Source organism: Nycticebus coucang, chromosome 21 (assembly GCF_027406575.1).
Source record: "Nycticebus coucang isolate mNycCou1 chromosome 21, mNycCou1.pri, whole genome shotgun sequence".
Classification (NCBI taxonomy): domain Eukaryota; kingdom Metazoa; phylum Chordata; class Mammalia; order Primates; family Lorisidae; genus Nycticebus; species Nycticebus coucang.
This window is the reverse complement of record NC_069800.1, coordinates 50,348,685-50,370,875: the sequence shown is the minus strand read 5'-3', so window position 1 is coordinate 50,370,875 and position 22,191 is coordinate 50,348,685. Positions and strand designations below refer to the sequence as shown.

The following is a 22,191-nucleotide window of genomic DNA, read 5'->3' as shown; positions in this document are numbered from 1 at the left end:
AAAGTTGAGACCTTTGGTGTTCTGCTCAGTACCATGTTCTAACTCACTGAGCTAACTAGCTTCAGGAAAAACAACCAAAATCCTTTACGTGAAATAAACAAGAATTTTAACTTTATACTCCTGTTCTCATTTTGTTCTCCCTAAACAAACTCTTAAATTTTCTCTCATAACAAATCTCAAAAGTTTATGATTAAATCAAACAAGAGAAAACAAAAAAAAAAATTTTTTTTTTTGAGACAGAGTATCATTATGTCACCCCCGTAGAGTGCCATACCGTCACAGCTCACAGCAACCTCAAACTCTTGGGCTTAAGCAATTCTCTTGCCTCAGCCTCCCAAATAGCTGAGACTAAAGGCGCCTGCCACAACGCTCAGCTATTTTTTTATTGCAGTTGTCACTGTTGTTTAGCTGGCCCAGGCCAGGTTCGAACCCGCTACCCTCAATGTCTGAACCTGGCCTTCTAACCACTGTGCTACAGGATCTGAGCCAGAAAACAAACTTTTAAAATTGGCCAAACTTACACTTATTGGTAATCTGAGCAAGCCGAGTCTTCTCAGAGGAGAATGTCTCATCTAAGTCAAACAGCTCCAGAGGAGGAGGTGGTAATTCCCTGAAACTAGGAGGAAAAACCTAAAAGGAGATAAAGTCTTTCATGAAGGAGTGTATCTAACATTGGTAAGTCACAAGGGCAGTAAAGGGTCAACTCAGCCTTTCCTCTGGGAAGAACCACCCAAACTCCCATCACATCTCCTCTACCTCATCCATGAGACCCATATCAAGGAAGACTACTAGCCCATTGTAAGCAACCAAATGGAACCAGCTCTAACCATTCCATGAAACCAACCAAACCAATGTATCAGAGCCATTTAACTCTGCACAATGATGCAAAAGCTTGGGGCATAGATTTGTGTTGTATATATATTTTTTTTTTGTGTGGTTTTTTTTTTTTTTTGCTGGGTTTGAACCCGCCACCTCCGGCATATGGGACCGGCGCCCTACCCGCTGAGCCACAGGCACCGCCCTTGTGTTGTATATTTAATTGCAGAACTTGTTTCTCATTCATTCATTTATTTTTGAGACAGGTTTCTTCTCTGTCACCTAGGCTGGAGTGTAGTGGTGTGATCACAGCTCACTTATAACCCTGACCTCCTACGCACAAATGATTCTTCTACCTCAGCCTCCCAAGCAGCAAGGACTACATGTGTGCTACCATGCCTGGCTGATTTTCAAGTTGCCTTTACAATTGTCCTGTTGGGTGTTCTGTAGAGATTGGGTTTCACTATATTGCCCAGGCTGACCTCAAACTCCTGGGGTCAAAAAATCCTCATGCCTCAGCCTCCAGAATGCTAGAATTATATGTGTGAGCCACTGTGCCTGACCTTGTTTCTTATTTAATCGTGAGTTCTTTAGGGACAGAAATTATTTGGGGAAGCAGATGTAGATTAATATAGAAAGTGTTCAACTTGGAGTCAGAATTCGTAGAACTGAACCAATGACGTGCTAGGAGATGTTTAACTACTACCTCTCATCATGGGCAATTTCAAGCCACCAAGATTAAGCCAATTAGCTTGTAACATTCCAAAATGTGGTTGGACAGGACAATTTTATTTTATTTTATTATTTTTTTTTTTTGTAGAGACAGAGTTTCACTTTATGGCCCTCGGTAGAGTGCCGTGGCATCACACAGCTCACAGCAACCTCCAACTCCTGGGCTTAGGCGATTCTCCTGCCTCAGCCTCCCGAGTAGCTGGGACTACAGGCGCCCGCCACAACGCCCAGCTATTTTTTTGTTGCAGTTTGGCCGGGGCTGGGTTTGAACCCGCCACCCTCGGCATATGGGGCCAGCGCCCTGCTCACTGAGCCACAGGCGCCGCCCAATTTTATTTTATTTTAAAAAATTTTTTTTTTGAGACAAGAGTTTTACTTTGTTGCCCTTGGTAGAGTGCCGTGGCATCACAGTTCACAACAACCTCCAGCTCTTGGGCTTAGGCGATTCCCTTGCCTCAGCCTCCTGAGTAGCTGGGATTACAGGCACCTACCACAACACCCAGCTATTTTTGTTGTTGTTGTGGCAGTTTGGCTGGGGATGGGTTCGAACCCGCCAACCTCGGTATATGGGGCTGGTGCCCTACTCACTGAGCCACAGGCGCCACCCAACAGGACAATTTTAAAGGCAAGTTGAGTTAATGCTGGACCAAAGCCAGGTGTGATGGCTTACGCGGGTAATCCCAGCACTTTGGAAGGCCAAGGAGGGAAGAGTACTTGATACCAGGAGTTCCAAATCAGCCAGATAACGTAGTGAGACCCTGTCACTATGGGGAAAAAAAAAAAGTCTGGACTAAAATGTCAAAAAATAACTTTTCTTTTCACATGACTATCCCCTGGGCTTTAGAATTGTGCTATGAAACAGTGCTCAATGCCTGGAAAGTCAGTGCAAGGCTTTTCCTCCTTTTGATCCAGGCATTCTCATATATGCCCTCTGACCCTACAAGATGGGAAGTATTTAATAGCCAAGAAAGTCCACACCTTTGATTCCTAAGCTGGGAACAATACCACATGGAAATCTCTATAGAATACTAACGGGTGTGGTGCCTGAGTATGTTTGGAGGTGGAGCACTACAAATCCATGAGTAGTGTGCCACACATAGCACACGGAAGGTTCCATAGTGAGGGCCCAGCTGGAAGCATAAGGGCCAACAGCAGATCCCCCAAATGCACCTACTTACCGCAGGCTGAAGGGCTGGCAGCGGTGTCTCAAACTGAGGTTGGATAAGCTGGAGTGGTTCATGTTTCACGTTTAGCTGCTCGTGTGCCCTGTGTTAATAAGATAAAAAAGTAGGCTCCAGATAAGAAACTGGCAAAGCATATCTAACTGACCCCATTGTTCTGCTCTTCATCAGTTATGGTGGTTCAGTACTTTTTTAGAAAAACAGGCAAAATCGGGCAGCGCCTGTGGCTCAGTGAGTAGGGCGCAGGCCCCATATGCCGAGGGTAGCGGTTCAAACCCGGCCCCGGCCAAACTGCAACCAAAAAATAGCCGGGCATTGTGGCGGGCGCCTGTAGTCTCAGCTGCTCGGAGGCTGAGGCAAGAGAATCGCTTAAGCCCAAGAGTTAGAGGTTGCTGTGAGCCATGTGACGCCACGGCACTCTACCCAAGGGCGGTACAGTGAGACTCTGTCTCTACAAAAAAAGAAAAACAGGCAAAATATATTGTTATATCTAAAGTAATGATCCTTCCAGGAATTGTCTCTATTGTATCATACAATATTATTCATTGAGAACTGAAAGGAAAAATTTCTTTCAAGTTTTGTATTAGACTTCTCCTAAACAGGCCCTTTTTTTTTTTTTTTTTTTTTGAGACAGGGTCTCATTCTGTTGTCTGGGCTCATCATAGCTCACTGCAACCTCAAACTCCTAGGCTCAAGGGATCCTCCTGTCTTAGTTCCCAAGTAGCTGGGACTACAGGTATGAGCCACTACACTCAGCTAATTTTTCTACTTTTTGTAAAAATGAGGTCTAACTATGTTACTCAGGTTAGTCTTAAACTCCTGGCCTCAAGCGATCCTCCCACCTTGACTTCCCAAAGTGCTGGGATTAAAGGATGAGCCACTGTGCCTGGCTCTAAATAGGCTTTTTGGTTTTGGCTGATGGATACTCTGAATCTTGTAACTCATTGTGCATCCTTATTTATTTATTTTTTTGAGTCTCACTTTGTCACCCTTGGTAGAGTGCCATGGCGTCACAGCTCACATCAACCTCCAACTTTTGGGTTCAAGTGATTCTCTTGCCTCAGCCTCCTGAGTAGCTGCGACTACAGGCACCTGCCACAATGCCCAGCTATTTTTTAGAGGTGAGGTCTTGCTCTGGCTCAGGCTGGTCTTGAACCTACCTGACTGCTGGGATTACACTCTGAATCCCAGAATGCTGGGATTACAGGTGTGAACCACTGAGCCCAGCCCTGTATCCTTGTTTTCCTCATCAAGAGGTAGGAGTTGGCAGGGTACGGTGGCTCACGCCTATAATCCCAGCACTTGGGAGGCCGAGGCAGGTGGATCACCTGAGGTCAGGAGTTTGAGATCAGCCTAAGTAAGAGCAAGATCCTGTCTCTATAAAAGAAAAGTAGCTGGGCGTTGTGGCAGGTGCCTGTAGTCCCAGCAATTCAGGAGGCTGAGGTAAGAAAATTGCATAAGCCCAAGACTTTGAGGTTGCTATGAGCTGTGACACCATGACACTCTATTGAGGGCGACAAAGTGAGACTCTGTCTCAAAAAAAAAAAAAAAAAGAGCTAGGAGTCAAGGCCAGGTGCAGTGGCTCACACCTATAATCCTAGCACTCTGGGAGGCCAAGGCAGGTGGATTGCTTGAGCTCAAGTTCCAGAACAGCCTGAGCAAGAGACCCCATCTCTAAAAAAAATAGCTGGGTGTTGTGGCAAGAGCCTATAATCCCAGCTACTTGGTAGGCTGAAGCAAAAGGATCACTCGAGTCCAAGAATTTGAGTTTGTTGTGAGCGATGATACCACGGCACCCTACTGAGGGCAACAAAGACTCTGCCTCAAAAGAAAAAGAGGGAGGAATCAAATCTGAAGTCTGCTGCTGCCAAATGAATGAATCTGTACAATATGCACTTTAGTGGATCACTCAACAAATGTTTCCTGAATATCCACTATGTTCCAAGCAATTTTATATACCAGGAGTATAGTAGTAATGGAAAAGGGGATCACGGAAGGCCCTTATGGAACTTACATTATGGAGGAAGAGAGACAAACACTAGAGGAAAAACCCACTAAGATCCCAGGTATTCATAAGTATTAAGAAGAAAAATAGAGACAACTTGCCATGCCGCTCCCAGCCACAGCCTCGGTGCCTCGCTCAGCTCCAGCATGGCAAAAGTCCCCAGCCCCACTGAGACCGAGTGGTGCATTGAGTCCCTGATCGCTGTGTTCCAGAAGTACGCTGGAAAGGACAGCTACAGCTACACCCTGTCCAAGACTGAGTTCCTGAACTTCATGAACACAGAGCTGGCTGCCTTCACAAAGAATCAGAAGGACCCTGGCGTGCTTGACCGCATGATGAAGAAACTGGACCTCAACTCTGATGGGCAGTTAGATTTCCAAGAATTCCTTAATCTTATCGGAGGCATGGCTGTGGCTTGTCATGAATCCTTTCTCAAGGCTGCCCATCCTCACAAGCGGATGTGAGGACCCCACCTGGCCTCCAAACCCACCCCATTTCCTTCTAGACCCCATCATCAACCCCTCCTCAGAGCCCACACATCCCCTGAGCCCAGCACACCCACCACCCCATGCAGGCCTCACTTGCAGTTAGCAATAAAACAGTATCATTTAAAAAAAAAAAAAAAGAAGAAGAAAAATAGAGCCTTTTACCCCTTTGCAGAGAACACTCCCCTTATTCCCAGGAAGCCACTGAAATGGAGTGAAAGTGCATCCTTCAGGTGGGTTGCCTCTTTTGGAGTCCCTTCCAGGGGCTGGGGCAAAGCTAGAGCATGAAGAAGCCAATTCCCTGTAAACTGTGCATGAGGGATGAGGTTGTGGCTCCTTTTGAGAATCTAATGCCTGATGATCTGAGGTGGTGCTGAGGCAGTGATGCTAGTGCTGGGGGGTGGCTATAAATGTAGATCATCATTAGTAGAGAAGGTTGACTGCACAGAGACCTTAATCCACCAATTGCTTGCTGATTCATATCTAAACCCTATTAGTGAGTAGCAAGTGACAATTAAGCTGCATCTGCATTAGGATAGGTTGCATAATTATTTCATTATATAATTGCAGTGAAATAATAGAAATAAAGTGTACAACAAATGTAACACACTGGGATCATCATCCCTAAACCATGTGCAAAACTAACACTCAAGCAAGTCCCTCCTATAGAGGACTTTACTAGTGGCCCTGACCTTCAGGCTGCTCCCTTGCCTGGACAAGCCCTGCAGACACAAGCCTCTAAAAAATGTTTGTTGAGGGTGGCGCCTGTGGCTCAGTGAGTAGGGCGCCGGCCCCATATGCCGAGGGTGGCGGGTTCAGGCCCAGCCCCGGCCAAAAACTGCAACAAAAAAATAGCCGGGCGTTGTGGCGGGCGCCTGTAGTCCCAGCTGCTCGGGAGGCTGAGGCAAGAGAATCGCGTAAGCCCAAGAGTTGGAGGTTGCTGTGAGCCGTGTGACGCCATGGCACTCTACCCGAGGGCGGTACAGTGAGACTCTGTCTCTACAAAAAAAAAAAAAAAAAAATGTTTGTTGAGGCTTGGCGCCCATAGCACAGTGGTTACAGCACCAGCCACATATACCAAGGCTGGCGGGTTCGAAACTGGCCCGACCAGCTCAACAACGACAACTGCAACAAAAAATAGCTGTTGTGGCGGGTACCTGTAGTCCCAGCTACTTGGGAGGCTGAGGCAAGAGAATCGCTTAAGCCCAAGAGTTTGAGGTTGCTGTGAGCTGTGACACCACAGCACTCTACTGAGAGCAACATAGTGAGGGCAACTCTGTCTCAAAAAAAAAAAAAAAAGAAATGTTATGTACATGTGCAGCCAAAAAAGCACCTCCTTCTCAAAGACCTTCCTGCTCACTCCTAAATATCAAATTCTCTTTCTTCTTTGTACCCATACCTCTAGTTTATACTTTACATAAAGTCTGTCTTATCTTGTCTGTTCTATAACACCACAAACCTCAGGCATAGTGTCTGGTACAGTAGGATCTCAGTAAGGATTTGTTGAACCTGAACATAAGTACAGGGGTAGGAAGACAATTATTTGTAGCTGTACCCCTCAGCCTTTGGTTTATCCAGATGTGAATCCTATGCCAGGCCAAAGATACTCAAAAATGCTACTTCCTGTCCTTGTCATTAGGGATGGAAAACAACAGCAAAGCAGGTGAAAGCACTGACTTTAAAGTCACTGAAGCTTGCGTTTAAATCCATGATCCCATCTTGGGAAAATACCTTCCCTTCTTCAAAACCTCAGTTTATTCATTTGGAAATGAGGCCAGTAACTCAGAGGACTGCTCAAAATATTAAGTGAAGTAAGAAGGTGAAGTGCCTGCTAGACCTAAACTAGTAGTTCCACCTATATTTTTTTCTTTTTTTTTTTGAGGCAGAGTCTCATTTATCACCCTTGGTAGAATGCTGTGGCATCCTAGCTCACAGCACCATCAAGCTCTTGGGCTCAAGCAATCCTCTTGTTTCAGCTTCCCAAGTAGCTGAGACTTCAGGCACCTGCCACAACACCCAGCTAGTTTTATTTATTTATTTACTTATTTATCTATTTAGATAAGAGTCTCACTATGTCACCCTCGGTAGAGTGCCATGGCGTCACAGCTCACAGCAACCTCCAACTCTTGGGCTTAAGTGAGATTCTCTTGCCTCCCAAGTAGCTGGAACTACAGGAACCCGCCATAATGCATGGCTATTTTTTTTTTTTTTTTTTTTGTAGAGACAGAGTCTCACTTTATGCCTCAGTAGAGTGCAATGGCCTCACACAGCTCACAGCAACCTCCAAATCCTTGGGCTTAGGCGATTCTCTTGCCTCAGCCTCCCGAGCAGCTGGGACTACAGGCGCCCGCCACAATGCCCGGCTATTTTTTGGTTGCAGTTTGGCCGGGGCCGGGTTTGAACCTGCCACCCTCAGCATATGGGGCCGGCGCCCTACTCACTGAGCCACAGGCGCCGCCCGGCTATTTTTTTCTTTTGCAGTTTTTGGCCAGGGCAGGTTTGAACCTGCCACCTCCAGTATATGGGGCCAGCACCCTACTCCTTTGAGCCACAGGTGCTGCCCCGTATGGCTATTTTTTTGTTGCAGTTGTCATTGTTATTTAGCTGTCCCGGGCCAGATTCAAACTCGCCAGCCTCAGTTTATGTGGCTGTTGCCCTACCCAGTGAACTACGGGCACCACCAGGTGGCTAGTTTTAGAGACAGGGTCTTGTTCTGCTGGCTCAGGCTGTTCTGAAACTCATAAGCTCAGGCAATCCACCTGCCTCGGCCTTCCAGAGTGGTGATTACAGGTATGAACCATTGTGCCCGGCCCCACCTGTGTTTCTCACAGGGAAACCTCTCAGCCACTTTAGACTGAGAGTGCTCAGAACAGAACCCATTTATTTATACCCTTCCTGTATTATTTTTTGAGACAGAGTCTCACTATGTCACCTTCAGTAGAGTGCCGTAGCATAACTCACAGCAACCTCAAACTCTTGGGCTTAAGTGATTCTCTTGCCTTGGCCTCTAATAGCTGGAACTACAGGTGACCACCACAACACCTGGCTATTTTTGTTGCAGCTGTCATTGTTGTTTTGCTGGCCCAGGCTGGGTTTGAACCCACCAGCCTGGGTGTATGTGGCCAGGCTGTAACCACTGTGTTAAAGGCGCCAAACCCCCTTTCTGCATTCTTAGTGTCAGTTAATAAATAGCACTGTCAGTCTCCCAGATCAAATGATAGTGACCACCATCTCCATTTACTGAGTGGTCTGCTACAACTTAGAGGACTCTCTGCGCTAAAACTAGGAGAAGTCTTAGATAAAAAAGAATAAAGTTTACCTTAAATGTCTGGTGCAGAGCCTGGCACAGACAGGGGCTAATCACTGCTGACAGTTCTTTTGCACCAACCGTGCATCCCCACCCCAGCTCCTTTGTTGACCTTACCATAGACCTGAGAACACATTTTGCATGCCACATTTGCAGTGACCCTAACTCCCACCCTCAGGCTCATGTTTTCAAACCAATACTCTGAATGGAGTACAATGAAGGTCAGAGAGCCATAGGTACTGACTTGATGACCTTAGGGAGAGATGTGGTATCCAGCTGGTAAATAGACAGGTCGAAGAGGGTGGTAAAGTCCCGAGGGTTCTCATCGCCCTCCTGTAGACATACTCGAAGTCGCTCTGATAGGGTGGCTGTGTCAGGCAGCATCATGTAGTCAGAAATCTGAAAATCACAAGAGTTCCTTTCAGCACAGCAGGATCAAGAGTTTATCTGTCATCAAGTCTCAACTGTCTCAGGTCTAAATCTGTAATATTTACACTCTCTTCCTAAGAGATTTCACTGTTTGTGATTACCAACAACTAAATCTTATTAAGTCACTTTATGTGGAAAGAGGAACAAAACTCACTTACTTGGCTAAACCTCGACACTGGATCCAATTTTTTTGTTTTTGCTTTTTTGTGTTTTTTTTGGCCGGGGCTAGGTTTGAACCTGCCACCTCCGGCATATGGGACCGGCGCCCTACTCCTTGAGCCATAGGTGCCGCCCAACCCTGGATCCAATTAATCCAGTACACATGAAGCTGAACACAGCTGGAGAAACATAAAATCACGTTGACTGAGCTCCTTTTCATTTTGTGATCTCTGATCTTGAGTGCTCAGCTACTATAGCTCCCTAGCCCACTCGGTTTCCCACTTTCCCAGACAATACTTCTCTTTTGTCACTTCAACCATCCAAAACAATTTTCACTTTCAAAAATTTCAGCAGATGACTTTATTTTCTATTTTAGTACAAAAATAGAGGCAATCATGAAAGAAAGTCCATAAGCTTCCACTATGACATGTGGGACCCATCAGCACCTGACTGTTATCTTTTGCTTTCCTCCTGTTAGATGCCTGAGTGCCCTTGACAGCAGCACAGACAGCCCCTTCTCCGCTATACTAGATCCCAGCCCTTCTGCCCTAGCCAATGACATCCCTCCAGCACTGCTGTGAGTCTCAATCATAACACATGCTATGGGTTCATAACAGTAAAAGACCAGAAAAATGTAAATGTCTATCAATAGGAGACTGGTTAAACATATTTAGGCCAGCCACAGTGGCTCATGCCTGTAATTCCACCACTTTGGAGGCCAAGGCAAGAGGATTGCTTAAGGCCAAGAGTTCAAGACCAGCCTGAGCAACATAGCAAGACGCTGCCGCCATAAAAATTTTTGTAAATTAGCCAGATATGGTGGACACACACCTGAAGTCCCAGGTATTCAGGGGGCTGAGGTGGGAGGATCAATTGAGCCTAGGAGTTTGAGGTTACTGTCAACCATGATGCCAGTGCATACCAGCCTGGGAGACAGAACAAGCTCCCGTCTCTAAAAATAATTCTTTCTATCTACCAAAAAAAAATTAAACAATGAAAAATATAGTCTTCAAAATAAAACAAAAAGAAAGCTCATTATATATGTATATGGAAAAATCTTCAAGACATATTGTTAATTTTAAGAAGGTGCTATATCGTATACGTGTGTAACCAGAAAGAGCACTGTTTACTGTGTATGCTTTTGAATTCCAAACTGTATGAATGTATCAGCTATTAAAAATAAATTCAAATTTAGGTTTGGCACCCATAGCACAGAGGTTACGGCACCAGTCACATACACCCAGGGTGGCGGGTTCGAACCTGGCCCAGGCCAGCTAAACAACAATGATAACTGCAACCCAAAATAGCCGGGCGTTGTGGTGGGCGCCTGTAGTCTCAGCTACATGGGAGGTTGAGGTAAGAGAATCGCTTAAGCCCAAGAGTTTCAGGTTGCTGTGAGCTGTGACATCACAGCACTCTACCGAGGGCAACATAGTGAGACTCTGTCTCAAAAAAAAAAAAAAAATTCAAATTTAATAAATGCATGCTGACAACAAGAAATTTATTCCTAAATGCCCTCTGAACTGCATTAAGCCAACAAGGCCAACTTGGTAAGCTGAAAAACTGGTCCTCTGAAGCCACCTGTAACATACTTTTTTCCATATTCCCTCACTCTCACACTGGAGGAGACATGTCTGAGCATTACAGAAATAACTGGTCAAAACAGATAGCCCGAGGCACCTGTGGCTCAGTGAGTAGGGCGCTGGCCTCAAATACTGAAGGTGGCGGGTTCAAACTGGCCCCAAACTGCAAAAAAAACCCAGACAGCCTCACTTTTCCGTTGCCCAGAGATCAAAAAGTTCCCCTAATCCTTATTTTTTTTTAAGATAAAAAATTGAGAAAAACACAAACAAATAAGTTGTCCATCCCAGTAACCTTTGGCAGTTTTATTTTTATTTTATTTTATTTTTTTTTTGAGACAGAGCCTCAAGCTGTCGCCCTGGGTAGAGTGCTGCAGCGTCACAGCTCACAGCAACCTCCAACTCCTGGGCTCAAGCGATTCTCCTGCCTCCGCCTCCCAAGTAGCTGAGACTACAGGCGCCCGCCACAATGCCCGGCTATTTTTTGGTTGCAGCTGTCATTGTTGTTTGGCGGCCCCAGCTGGATTCAAACCCGCCATCTCAGGTGTATGTGGCTGGTGCCTTAGCCACTTGAGCCACAGGTGCTGCACCACCTTTGGCAGTTTTAGAGGCTTTGGCCCACTAACATGACAGTGGTTGAAGGTGAGAGCAATAACGTGGACACTGGGTGTGTTCTAACACACCCAGCACTCAACACAGAGGTCAGTGATGGGCCCAGCAGTCCCAAAGGTCCTGAAATGGATTCTTTTATCATCCTGCACAGAGGCCTTTACGAAATCTTAGTTCAAAAACCCAGCAAAGGGCTTAGATGTCCAGATAGAAACAAACAAACAAAATATTCCCGGGACCCTTGGCTTTCATGAGTTCCTGGCAGGCTTTGAGGAATTTAAATAACAAATTTTAAGTAGCTCTTTCTTGAGCTACTGTTTCGTTTTATTAAATACAGTTTGAAACCCATCCTGATACAACATGATGTGATCTGAAATCACAGGAAGTTTAAGTTTTGGGAATTTCTCATTTTACAATGTTATTGGGTCCAGCATTTTACTTTCTAAAGCCTTACTTTCTTCCAGGTCTCACATCTGGAAAGTATATACAATAGTTTTAGGGAAAAATCTTTTTTTTTTTTTTTTTGAGACAGAGTCTATGTCACTCTTAGCAGAGTGCCATGGCGTCATAGCTCATAGCAACCTCAAACCACTTGGGCTTAAGTGATTCTCTTGCCTTACCCTCCCAAGTAGCTGGGACTACAGGCGCCTGCCAGAGAGAAAAATCTTAACAACACTAAGATCTTCCACTGGCTTTCCATTGCCACTTCCCTTCTCAGCTCAGTCCAGTGTCATATGCAGTAGACAGTGAATAACAGGGTAGTAGAAAAGTTAGAGGTGGGCGGCGCCTGTGGCTCATTCGGTAAGGCGCCGGCCCCATATACCGAGTGTGGCGGGTTCAAACCCGGCCCCTGCCAAACTGCAACCAAAAAATAGCCGAGCGTTGTGGCGGGCGCCTGTAGTCCCAGCTACTCGGGAGGCTGAGGCAAGAGAATCGCTTAAGCCCAGGAGTTGGAGGTTGCTGTGAGCTGTGTGACGCCATGGCACTCTACCCGAGGGCCATAAAGTGACACTCTGTCTCTACAAAAAAAAAAAAAATAGCTGGGCACTGTGGCAGGTGCCTTTAGTCCCAGCTACTTGGGAGGCTGAGGCAAGAGAATTGCTGAAGCCCACGAATTTGAGGTTGCTGTGAGCTGTGATGCCACAGCACTCTACTGAGGGTGACAAAGTAAGACTCTGTCTCAAAACAAACAAACAAAAAAACAGTGCCTGATATAAAATAGTTGTTTTTTTTTTGTTTGTTTGTTTTTGAGACAGAGTCTCAAGCTATCACCCTGGGTAGAGTGCTGTGGCATCACAGCTCACAATAACCTCAAACTCCTGAGCTTAAGTGATTCTCTTGCCTCAGCCTCCCAAGTAGCTGGGACTATAGGCACCCACCACAATGCCCGACTATTTTTTGTTGTTTTTGCAGTTGGTTAGCTGGCCTGGGCCGGGTTCGAACCCACCACCCTTAGTATATGTGGCTGGCACCGTAACCACTATGCTATGGGGACCGAGCCTAAATACAAAAGTTTAAAAAGCCTATAGATATATAGCAGTTTTTAAACCTTTTCATTTATTTATTCAATTTCTATTTTTTTTTTTTTAGGTAGAGTCTCACTCTTGTGCCCCAAGTGCCATGTTGTCATAGCTCACAGCAACCTCAAGCTCTTGAGCTCAAGTGATCTTCTTGCCTCCGTTTGTCTATTTTTAGGAGAGACAGGGTCTCACTCTTCTGCTCAGGCTGGTCTTGAACTCCAGAGCTCAAGCAATCCACCCATATTGGCCTCCCAGAGTGCCAGGATTATAGGTGTGAGCCACTACACCCAGTCACCTTTTACTTTAATAAATAAATGTCCATCTATGAATTCAGGCTTCATAATCATCCTAGGGGACAGAGAGCACAGGTGTTGATTCTTACATCGCCCTGCACAGAGGTCCCCAATTCACCGATGAAAAAACTAGGATGACAAAAGGTCAGATAGAACCTGCTTAAGGGGCTGGGGTGATGCCAGACCCAGAATGGAGGTTATTATTTCCTATTTCACTGCTAGTTTCACCACCCTCCCTCCCTGGTCTAATGAATAGAAATTAGAAATTATTATTAATATTATTTTTGTTTTATGGAGACAAGAGTCTCACTATGTGACCCTCGGTAGAGTGCTGTGGCGTCATAGCTCACAGCAGCCTCAAACTCTTGGGCTCAAACGATTCTCTTGCCTCAGCCTCCCAAATAGCTGGGACTACAGGTGTCCGCCACAATGCCCTCTTTTTTTGTTGTATTTGTCATTGTTGTTTGGCAGGCGTGGGCTGGGTTCGAATCCACCATGCCCGATGTCTGTGGCTGGCACCCTAGCTGAGGAGCTACAGGCGCCAAGTCTGTTTCTTTTTTTTCCTTTTTGAGACAGAGTTTCACTTTGTCACCCTCAGTACAGTGCTGTAGAATCACAGCTCACTCAATCTCAAAATCTTGGGCTTAAGTGATTCTCTTGCCTCAGCCTCCCATGTAGCTAGTTTTATAGGTGCCCACCACAAAGCCCAGCTAAGAAATTAGAAATTATTATTCCTTTTTTTTTTTTGTAGAGACAGAGTTTCACTTTATGTCCATCGGTAGAGTGCCATGGCATCATACAGCTCACAGCAACCTCCAACTCCTGGGCCCAAGTGATTCTCCTGCGTCAGCCTCCCAAGTAGCTGGGACTACAGGCGCCTGCCACAACACCTGGCTATTTTTTTTTTTGGTTGCAGTTCAGCCGGGGCCGGGTTTGAACCCGCCACCCTCGGTATATGGGGCCGGCGCCTTACCAACTGAGCCACAGGTGCCGCCCCTATGATTCCTATTTTTAATTTTTTTTTAGAGACAGAGTCTCACTTTGTCGCCCGTGGTAGAGTGCCTTGACGTCACAGCTCACAGCAACCTCCAGCTCTTGGGCGTAGGTGATTCTCTTGCCTCAGCCTCCCGAGTAGCTGAGACTGCAGGCGCCTACCACAACACCTGGCTATTTTTTTTTTGTTGTTGCTGTTTGGCCAGGGCTGGGTTCAAACCTGCCACCCTCAGTATATGGGGCTGGTGCCCTACTAACTGTGCCACAGGCATGGCCCTATTCCTATTTTTTTCATAAAGAAACAAAATTATCAGAATTTAACTTGTTAGCTATAATTTTGTTAACCTTAGAAATAACAATTCCAAAGGTATAGTTCCAATTAATTCTATGATTAGTTATAAAATTTGTTTATTGACTTTTCTTCTTCAAATAATGTGGCTGTAATCTCGCCAAAGAGCATCCCTTTTTCCCTCTGTCTTTCAGGCCAGGTAAGGCAGGAACTCCTCTGGAACTACTAGAAGTGAGAAGTGTGGTGGCACTTGTGGCCACAGCTACTCTGGAGGCTGAGGCAAAAGAATTGCCTAAGCCCAAGAACTAGAGGTTGTTGTGAGCTCTGACGCCATGGCACTCTACCGAGGGTGACAAAATGAAACTCTTGTCTCTAAAAAAAAAAAAGTAAGAAGCTGGACCCATTTTTCATTTAAAGTCTTTTAATGGTTCGCAACCTCCTACCTCAGGGTCCTCAGCATCAATCTGATTTAGCTGGATGTCTTCTGTTGTGAGCCATTGGAAAACAACATCCTGGGTTTAAAAAAATAAACACAGAATTAGTTAGCTGTATGAGAAACCTAAGGATCAGGACCAGAGAATTAAATTAAGAAAATGATAAAGGGAAAAAGACTAAACCAGTGATTTAAAAAAGGGTAGCTAGCCTCCTCTTGGTGAAATCCTGAGAACTGAAAGGCACCCTTTGTTATCAGAAATTTATAATTTATCTTAAGGCATTCTAACATTTTACCACATGCCAAATTTTATTAAAATTTGTTCACAGTTCCAAAGGAATCCCTGTCTAATGTGACAAGAGTCTGTACTTAAAAGTAAGCTTTTAAAAAGTATAATATCTAGATCTCCCAGAATACCTAGAGACACTAAAAGTTCATATGGATTCCACAGAAATAAGATCTTAATCAACTTCCTAATATTACAAGTGTAACACTGAAGGAATTTATTTCATTAATGAAAAAGCTCAGGGGCAGCTTCTCCTTCTGGCAGATTAGTAGCTGGAATCAAACTGAAGTACAGCTCTTGCATGCACTGGAAAGATATTTTTTCCCCAACTCTGTTATTCTTCCTAAGACAAGCTCCTTTTGTGTTATTTTGACAGAGTAATTGCAATACCTTTACTTTATTTGCCATATCAGTCAGTGACACATCTGTACATAAGCCCTCCTGAGTACCATCATGCCATCAGCCCCCTCCTCTCCATTCACACCTTTGTTACCTTAATTCAGGCCCTCAACCCTTGCTGCTGGCTGACTCCACCCACTTCCCACTAGTTCTAGGCTGCTTCCTCCTTTCCACCTTCCATAAACTGATGGAAGAGTCTATTTTTTTTTTTTTTTTGAGACAGAGTCTCACTTTGTCACCCTTGGTGGAGAGCCATGGTGTCACAGCTCAGCAACCTCCAACTCTTGGGCATAAGCAATTCTCTTGTCTCAGCCTCCCGAGTAGCTGGGACTACAGGCACCCACCACAACGCCCGGCTACTTTTTGTTGCAATTCTTATTCCTGTCTTTTTAGCTGGCTGGGGACAGGTTCGAACCTGCCACCCTCAGTATACGGGGTCGGCGGCCTACCCCTTAAGCCACAGGCGCCGCCCAGAAGAGTCTTTCTAAAAGCACAAATCTAAGTATGTCAAGGCTGCTAAAAACACTGCATGCGCTCCCAGGGCTTTTGGCAGCTTTATGGTAGCTTCACCCCTTGGTAGCTTCACCCCTTTCCCAAGGGCAGCTCCTATGACCCACTCAGAAAAGTCCTTCTGGACTTAACTAATTTGTCTCTCACTCCCTCTCAATGTATATAAACTTTTTCAAAGCAGAGGCTATGCCTGAGTCAACTTTGTTTTTATTCATTCATTTATTTATTTATTTATTTATTTATTTTTGTGGTTTTTGGCCAGGGCTGGGTTTGAACCCACCACCTCCGGCATATGGGACCGGCGCCCTACTCCTTGAGCCACAGGCGCCGCCCCTCAACTTTGTATTCAATAGGTTCCAAATAGCTGGTTTTAAAAAAGTAAATAAACTGATCAGTATTTTCTAATGACATGAAAGTCATATTTACATATTATACATTAATGTGGTGAGAGCAAAAGCTTACCATGATTTTGCTGTTTTCTTCTTTATCCAAATATTGGTCACTGAACATGTGACATGAGCCAAGCACTGCCAGCTTCCCACCTTGACTCTATTAATAGCAAACCAGTGTTAGATACTTAGATCCCAAAATGCATTACATGTATTTTAGTCCCCAAACACTTATCATCAAAATCATGTTAGCAGGCTGGGTGCAGTGGTTCACCCTTACTCCTAGCATTCTGAGAGGCTGAGGCAGGTGGATTGCTTGAGCTCATGAGTTTGAGGACAGCCTTAGTAAGAGTGAGACCCTGTCTCCACTAAAAATGAAAAACTGAGGCAAGAGGATCGCTTGAGCCCAAGAGTTTGAGGTTGCTATGATGCCATAGCACTTTACCCAGGGCAACAAAATGAGACTGTCTCAAAAAAAAAAAAGAAAAAGAAAAAAAAAATTTCATGTTAGCAACTATCTTATACACCAATAAGTGTCAATCACATCGGGATTTTTTTTTTTTTTGAGACAAAGCCTCAAGCTTTCACCCTGGGTAGAGTGCCCTGGCATCACAGCTCACAGCAATCTCCAACTCCTGGGCTCAAGCGAGTCTCCTGCCTCCGCCTCCCAAGTAGCTAGGACTATAGGCGCCTGCCACAACGCCCAGCTATTCTTTGGTTGCAGCCATCATTGTTGTTTGGCAGGCCCAGGCTGGATTTGAACCAGTCAGCTCAGGTGTATGTGGCTGGCACCTTAGCTGCTTTTTTTTTTTTTTGAGACAGTCTCATTATGTCACCCTTGGTAGAGTGCCATGGTATCACAGCTCACAGCAACCTCAAACTCTTGGGCTTAAGCAATTCTCTTACCTCAGCCTCCCAAATAGCTGGGACTATAGGCACCTGCCACAACACCCGGCTATTTTTTGTTGCAGTTGTTGTTGCTGTTTAGCTGGCCCAGGCCGGTTTCGAACCTGCCAGCCTCGGTGTATATGGCTGGCGCTGTTACCACTGTGCTACAGGCGCCGAGCCCACATCAGGATTTTTTTTTTTATTAATATTAAATCATAGGTGTGTACATTAATGCGATCATGGGGCACCATACATTCCACATCAGGATTTTAACAGTACATTCTAGGTATACCAACTATGATAACTACTATACTTTAACCTGTCTCTCATTTTAGACACTTCCAAATTTTTCTATTTGACTTTAACAAAAAGTAATGTAAATTGGTTTTAGAAGATTATAATTTTTTTCTTTTGAGATACGGTCTCACTCTGTCACCCAGGCTGGAGTATGGTAGCACAATCATAGCTTACTATTGCCTCAAACTTCTGAGCTCAAACTTCCTGCCTTAGCCTCCCCAGTAACTAGGACTACAAGGCATATGCCACTGTGCCAGGGTGACTTTTTAAAGTTTGTAGAGACAGGGTCTCACTGTGTTGCCCAGGCTGGTTTTTTATTCCTGCCCTCAAGAGATCCTCCTGACTCAGCCTCCCAAAGTGCTGGGATCACAGGTGTTAGCCACCACGTAATTTTACACGAAAAAGAAGACAAACCCAAAGACAATCATATAGTTAAAGACACTTATGAGTACCAATAAAAAGTGTTTAAGCCCAGTGACAGTGTGGCTCATAACTGTAATCCTAGGTGTATGTTACATTAGGTATAATTCTTTCCCTAGTGCCATTATAACTGTGCCTGTTTCCTGTTTGTGATATAGCCTAAGCCAGAGACATCAAAGGATATAAATACACAAATTCTATAAATTAAAAAAAAAACTGGCAGGCTGGGCACAGTGGCTGTAATCCCAGCATTTGGGAGGCCGAGGCAGATGGATTGCCTGAGCTCACAAGTACAAGACCAGCCTGAGCCAGAGCGAGACCTTGTCTCTAACAAAATAGCTGGTGTTGTGGCGGGCACCTGTAATTGCAACTACTTGGGAGGCTGAGGCAAGAGAATCACTTAAGCCCAGGGGTTTGAGGATGCTGTGGCATCAAACGGGACTCTACTAAGAGTGACAAAGTTAGACTCTGTCTCAAAAGAAAAAAAACAAAACTGGCAAAACAAACTGTCAGACCTGTACCATATTAAAAGAAAATGCTTCATAGGAAAAGCAGCAATACTCCTTAGAGAACAAGAAGTCCACTTGGTGGCAATCTAAAAAAAGAGAAGGGAAGTGACTATAAGGAATCGTGCTGTGATTTGTATTCACATACATGAATAAATATAAGAAAGGAAGTTAAAGGGCTTTCTGTTTTCCTTTTACTATTCAAAATCAATCTTATATTTTCTTTTAATATTATTTTTTCTTTTTTCATAGAGACAAAGTCTCACTTTATGGCCCTCGGTAGAGTGCCGTGGCCTCACGCAGCTCACAGCAACCTCCAACTCCTGGGCTTAAGCGATTTCTTGCCTCAGCCTCCCGAGTAGCTGGGACTACAGGTGCTTTTAATATTATTTTTTGTATCCTACCCTGTTTATTTCAAATAATTATAAATCTCCCTTTAATCCTTTTATTCTGATAGATTCTACAATTGTCTTCAGCTTTCTTTTCCAGCCATTTGTCTGTAGTTTGTTTTAATTAAGAATAGAGACTGATCGGCGGTGCCTGTGGCTCAGTGAGCAGGGCGCTGGCCCCATATACCGAGGGTGGCGGGTTCAAACCCAGCCCCGGCCGAACTGCAACAAAAAAAATAGCTGGGCATTGTAGCAGGCACCTGTAGTCCCAGCTACTTGGGAGGCTGAGGCAAGAGAATCGCCTAAGCCCAGGAACTGGAGGTTGCAGAGAGCTGTGTGACACCACAGCACTCTACTAAGGGTGATAAAGTAAGACTCTGCCTCTACCAAAAAAAAAAAAAAAAAAAAGAATACAGGGCGGCGCTTGTGGCTCAGTGAGTAGGGCGCCGGCCCCATATGCTGAGGGTGGCGGGTTCAAACCCAGCCCCGGCCAAACTGCAACAAAAAAATAGCCGGGCGTTGTGGCGGGCGCCTGTAGTCCCAGCTGCTTGTGAGGCTGAGGCAAGAGAATCGCGTGAGCCCAAGAGTTAGAGGTTGCTGTGAGCCGTGTGACGCCACGGCACTCTACCTGAGGGCGGTACAGTGAGACTCTGTCTCTACAAAAAAAAAAAAAAAAAAAAAAAAAAGAATTGTAATACAGGCTCAGCGCCTATAGCTCAACAGCTAGGGCGCCAGCCACATACATCGGAGCTGGAGGGTTCAAATCCAGCCCGGGCCCACCAAACAACAATGACGACCACAACCAAAAAATAGCCGGGCGTTGTGGTGGGTGCCTGTAGTCCTAGCTACTTGGAGGCTGAGGCAAGAGAACGCTTAAGCCAAAGAGTTTGAGGTTGCTGTGAGCTGTGATGCCACAGCACTCTACCCAGGGTGACATAGTGAGACTCTGTCTCAAAAAAAAAAAAAAAAAAGAATTATAATACAGACAGCCTCATGTTACAGTGGAAAAGCTTTGGATTTAGAATAATAAGACCTAGGTTTAGGGTGGCACCTATGGCTCGGTCGGTAAGGCACCGGCCCCATATACCGAGGGTGGCGGGTTCAAACCTGGCCCCGGCTGAATTGCAACAAAGAAAAAATAGCCAGGCATTGTGGCGGGTGCTTGTAGTCCCAGCTACTCGGGAGGCTGAGGCAAGAGAATCGCTTAAGCCCAGGAGTTGGAAGTTGCTGTGAGCTGTGTGACGCCACAGCACTCTACTGAGGGCCATAAAGTGAAACTCTGTCGCTACAAAAAAATAAATAAATAAATGCTTTATAGTTTAAAAAAAAAAGACCTAGGTTTAGTCTGCGATTATATCAACTCCTGGACAATCCCTGTTTCCGCATAAGTAAAATGAAGATAACTGAAATAGTGGTGTGAACACCAATGAGAAAACATGAAAACCCTCTGGCAATGGCAAGGTAGTTTTTATTATTTCAACAATAAAAATAACATACACATCCATATCTACAAAAGGTTGTACCTTTGAGTGATAGAAAGCCAGGATGGGTCTGTTAAGTGGAAAGCAAACAGAGCCTGTAGACAGAACAGCCACTGCTGGTTTCATGACACTCAATGTGGCACCAAAAGGATAGACAAAGGTGAGAGCCCTGTAAAAAAATTAAACATTCAAATTTTTAAAAAATGAATATAAAAAATTCTGAAAATAATCTGTTTCTTGAGCAATCTCAGTGTTCTCTTTGATCCACCATCAAACACAAAATTTCTTCTAAGCTTTGTTTTCTTAACTCAAAAATTGGGACAATTCTAGCTGCAACTTTAATAAAGCATTTTAACAAACATGAATATAAATTAACAGTAAAGTATAAATGAGTTTAACTGGGAGAACTTAACAGCCTCTAATGGATGAGGAAGGAAGGAGATGGGGCCTGATCTAAGAAGAGAAGCAGAGCAATACATGAATCTGCTCTGCATAAGAATTATCTTTTTTTTTTGTTTTTAAGAGACAGTCTCACTTTATCGCCCTCAGTAGAGTGCCATGGTGTCATAGCTCACAGCAACCTCCAACTCCTAGGCTTAGGTGATTCTCCTGCCTCAGCCTCCTGAGTAGCTAGGACCACAGGTGCCCACCACAACCCCCAGCTATTTTTTGTTGCAGTTTGGCCGGGGCCGGGTTCGAACCCGCCACTCTTGGTATATGGGGCCAGCACCCTACCCACTGAGCCACAGGGGCCGCTTTGCATAATAATTATCTTAGAGGTAAATATTTTCTTCTTCCTCAGATTTGGCTGGTCTTCAATCTAAGAATGAATGTCAGTCACTGGAAACATATGTTACTAGCTGAATGCTCACATGAATACCCACCTTGGACACTTCCACACAGACCTGCCTTAGAGTGCCTCCTCTATTCTCCACTGACCTAAAAAAGACTTAGAGTATCTGGTGAATTGGTCTGACTTAGGACAAGGAGTTCCAGGAGAGGGTGTGGGATGGAGGAGCAGAGTAAGGTGTATATCCTGGTGTGAGGTCAAACCATTTAGGCGGGGCTAGGGTTTACTGAAAGACGGAGCTCTGCAAAGATAGCTGTTTGAAGGAAGCACTCTCGGAATGGAGAGAAACAGAGACCTTAAGATGAAAGAATAAGGTTAGAAGTTTAGGGGGAGGGGGGCAGGGGACGCACCCATGAAGAGTCCCCTACAGAGATTTTTTTTTAAAGAATCAACAGTGTTTTATTTTATTTTATTATTTTGCAGTTTTTGGCTGGGGCTGGGTTTGAACCCGCCACCTCCAGCATATGGGGCCGGTGCCCTACTCCTTTGAGCCACAGGCGCCGCCCCCCTACAGAGATTTTAATTTATCTTTTCCTTTAGAATGAGAAAAACTTCTTTCTAGCATACATTTAAAATATTTCCCACTAGTGTTAGTTTTTCCCATCCCTGCACTAGAGTCTCGTCTACCCTATGACTTTCATGCTCATACCATAGAGAAAGTGGTACCTGGCCCACATTTTTTGTTCTCCCCCTTCTACCCTTACCCCCGGAGTATCCCAGCAAGGGAGAACACAGCCCATGAGTTCCAGTCCAGCAGCAAAAGAAAAGGAACAGTTATGGGCAGCGCCTGTGGCTCAAGGAGTAGGGCGCCGGTCCCATATGCCGGAGGTGGCGGGTTCAAACCCAGCCCCGGCCAAAAACCACAAAAAAAAAAAAAGAAAAGGAACAGTTGCCCAAGAAGAAAGAAAAGTAACTGGGAGAAACGTCCCATGGATGTCAATGCAC

At 45.0% G+C, this 22,191-nt stretch overlaps 2 protein-coding genes across 3 annotated transcripts in view; one reads left to right on the top strand and one right to left on the bottom strand.

Moving 5' to 3' along the window:
* Positions 1 to 22,191, bottom strand: part of IFT52 (intraflagellar transport 52) — a 43,188-nt gene that overhangs the window by 4,496 nt on the left and 16,501 nt on the right. Inside the window, exons 7-12 of one of the 2 annotated variants that reach the window (XM_053573366.1) lie at positions 20,439 to 20,565; positions 16,489 to 16,575; positions 14,842 to 14,910; positions 8,771 to 8,925; positions 2,727 to 2,814; positions 522 to 630 (exon numbers count right to left, since the gene is read on the bottom strand). In XM_053573366.1, the coding sequence (XP_053429341.1) occupies positions 522 to 630; positions 2,727 to 2,814; positions 8,771 to 8,925; positions 14,842 to 14,910; positions 16,489 to 16,575; positions 20,439 to 20,565 (635 nt within the window). The remainder of the gene's footprint in view (positions 1 to 521; positions 631 to 2,726; positions 2,815 to 8,770; positions 8,926 to 14,841; positions 14,911 to 16,488; positions 16,576 to 20,438; positions 20,566 to 22,191) is intronic. The other variant, XM_053573367.1, reaches the window with a different exon arrangement.
* On the top strand, positions 2,863 to 5,363 carry LOC128573296 (protein S100-A11-like). Its single transcript, XM_053573380.1, has one exon. The coding sequence runs from the start codon at positions 4,881 to 4,883 to the stop codon at positions 5,196 to 5,198; it is 318 nt and encodes a 105-aa protein (XP_053429355.1). The 5' UTR covers positions 2,863 to 4,880; the 3' UTR covers positions 5,199 to 5,363.

Bases quoted from the DNA above. Each gene is read 5' to 3' on its own strand.
- LOC128573296 (XM_053573380.1), top strand. From the start codon at position 4,881: ATGGCAAAAGTCCCCAGCCCCACTGAGACCGAGTGGTGCATTGAGTCC.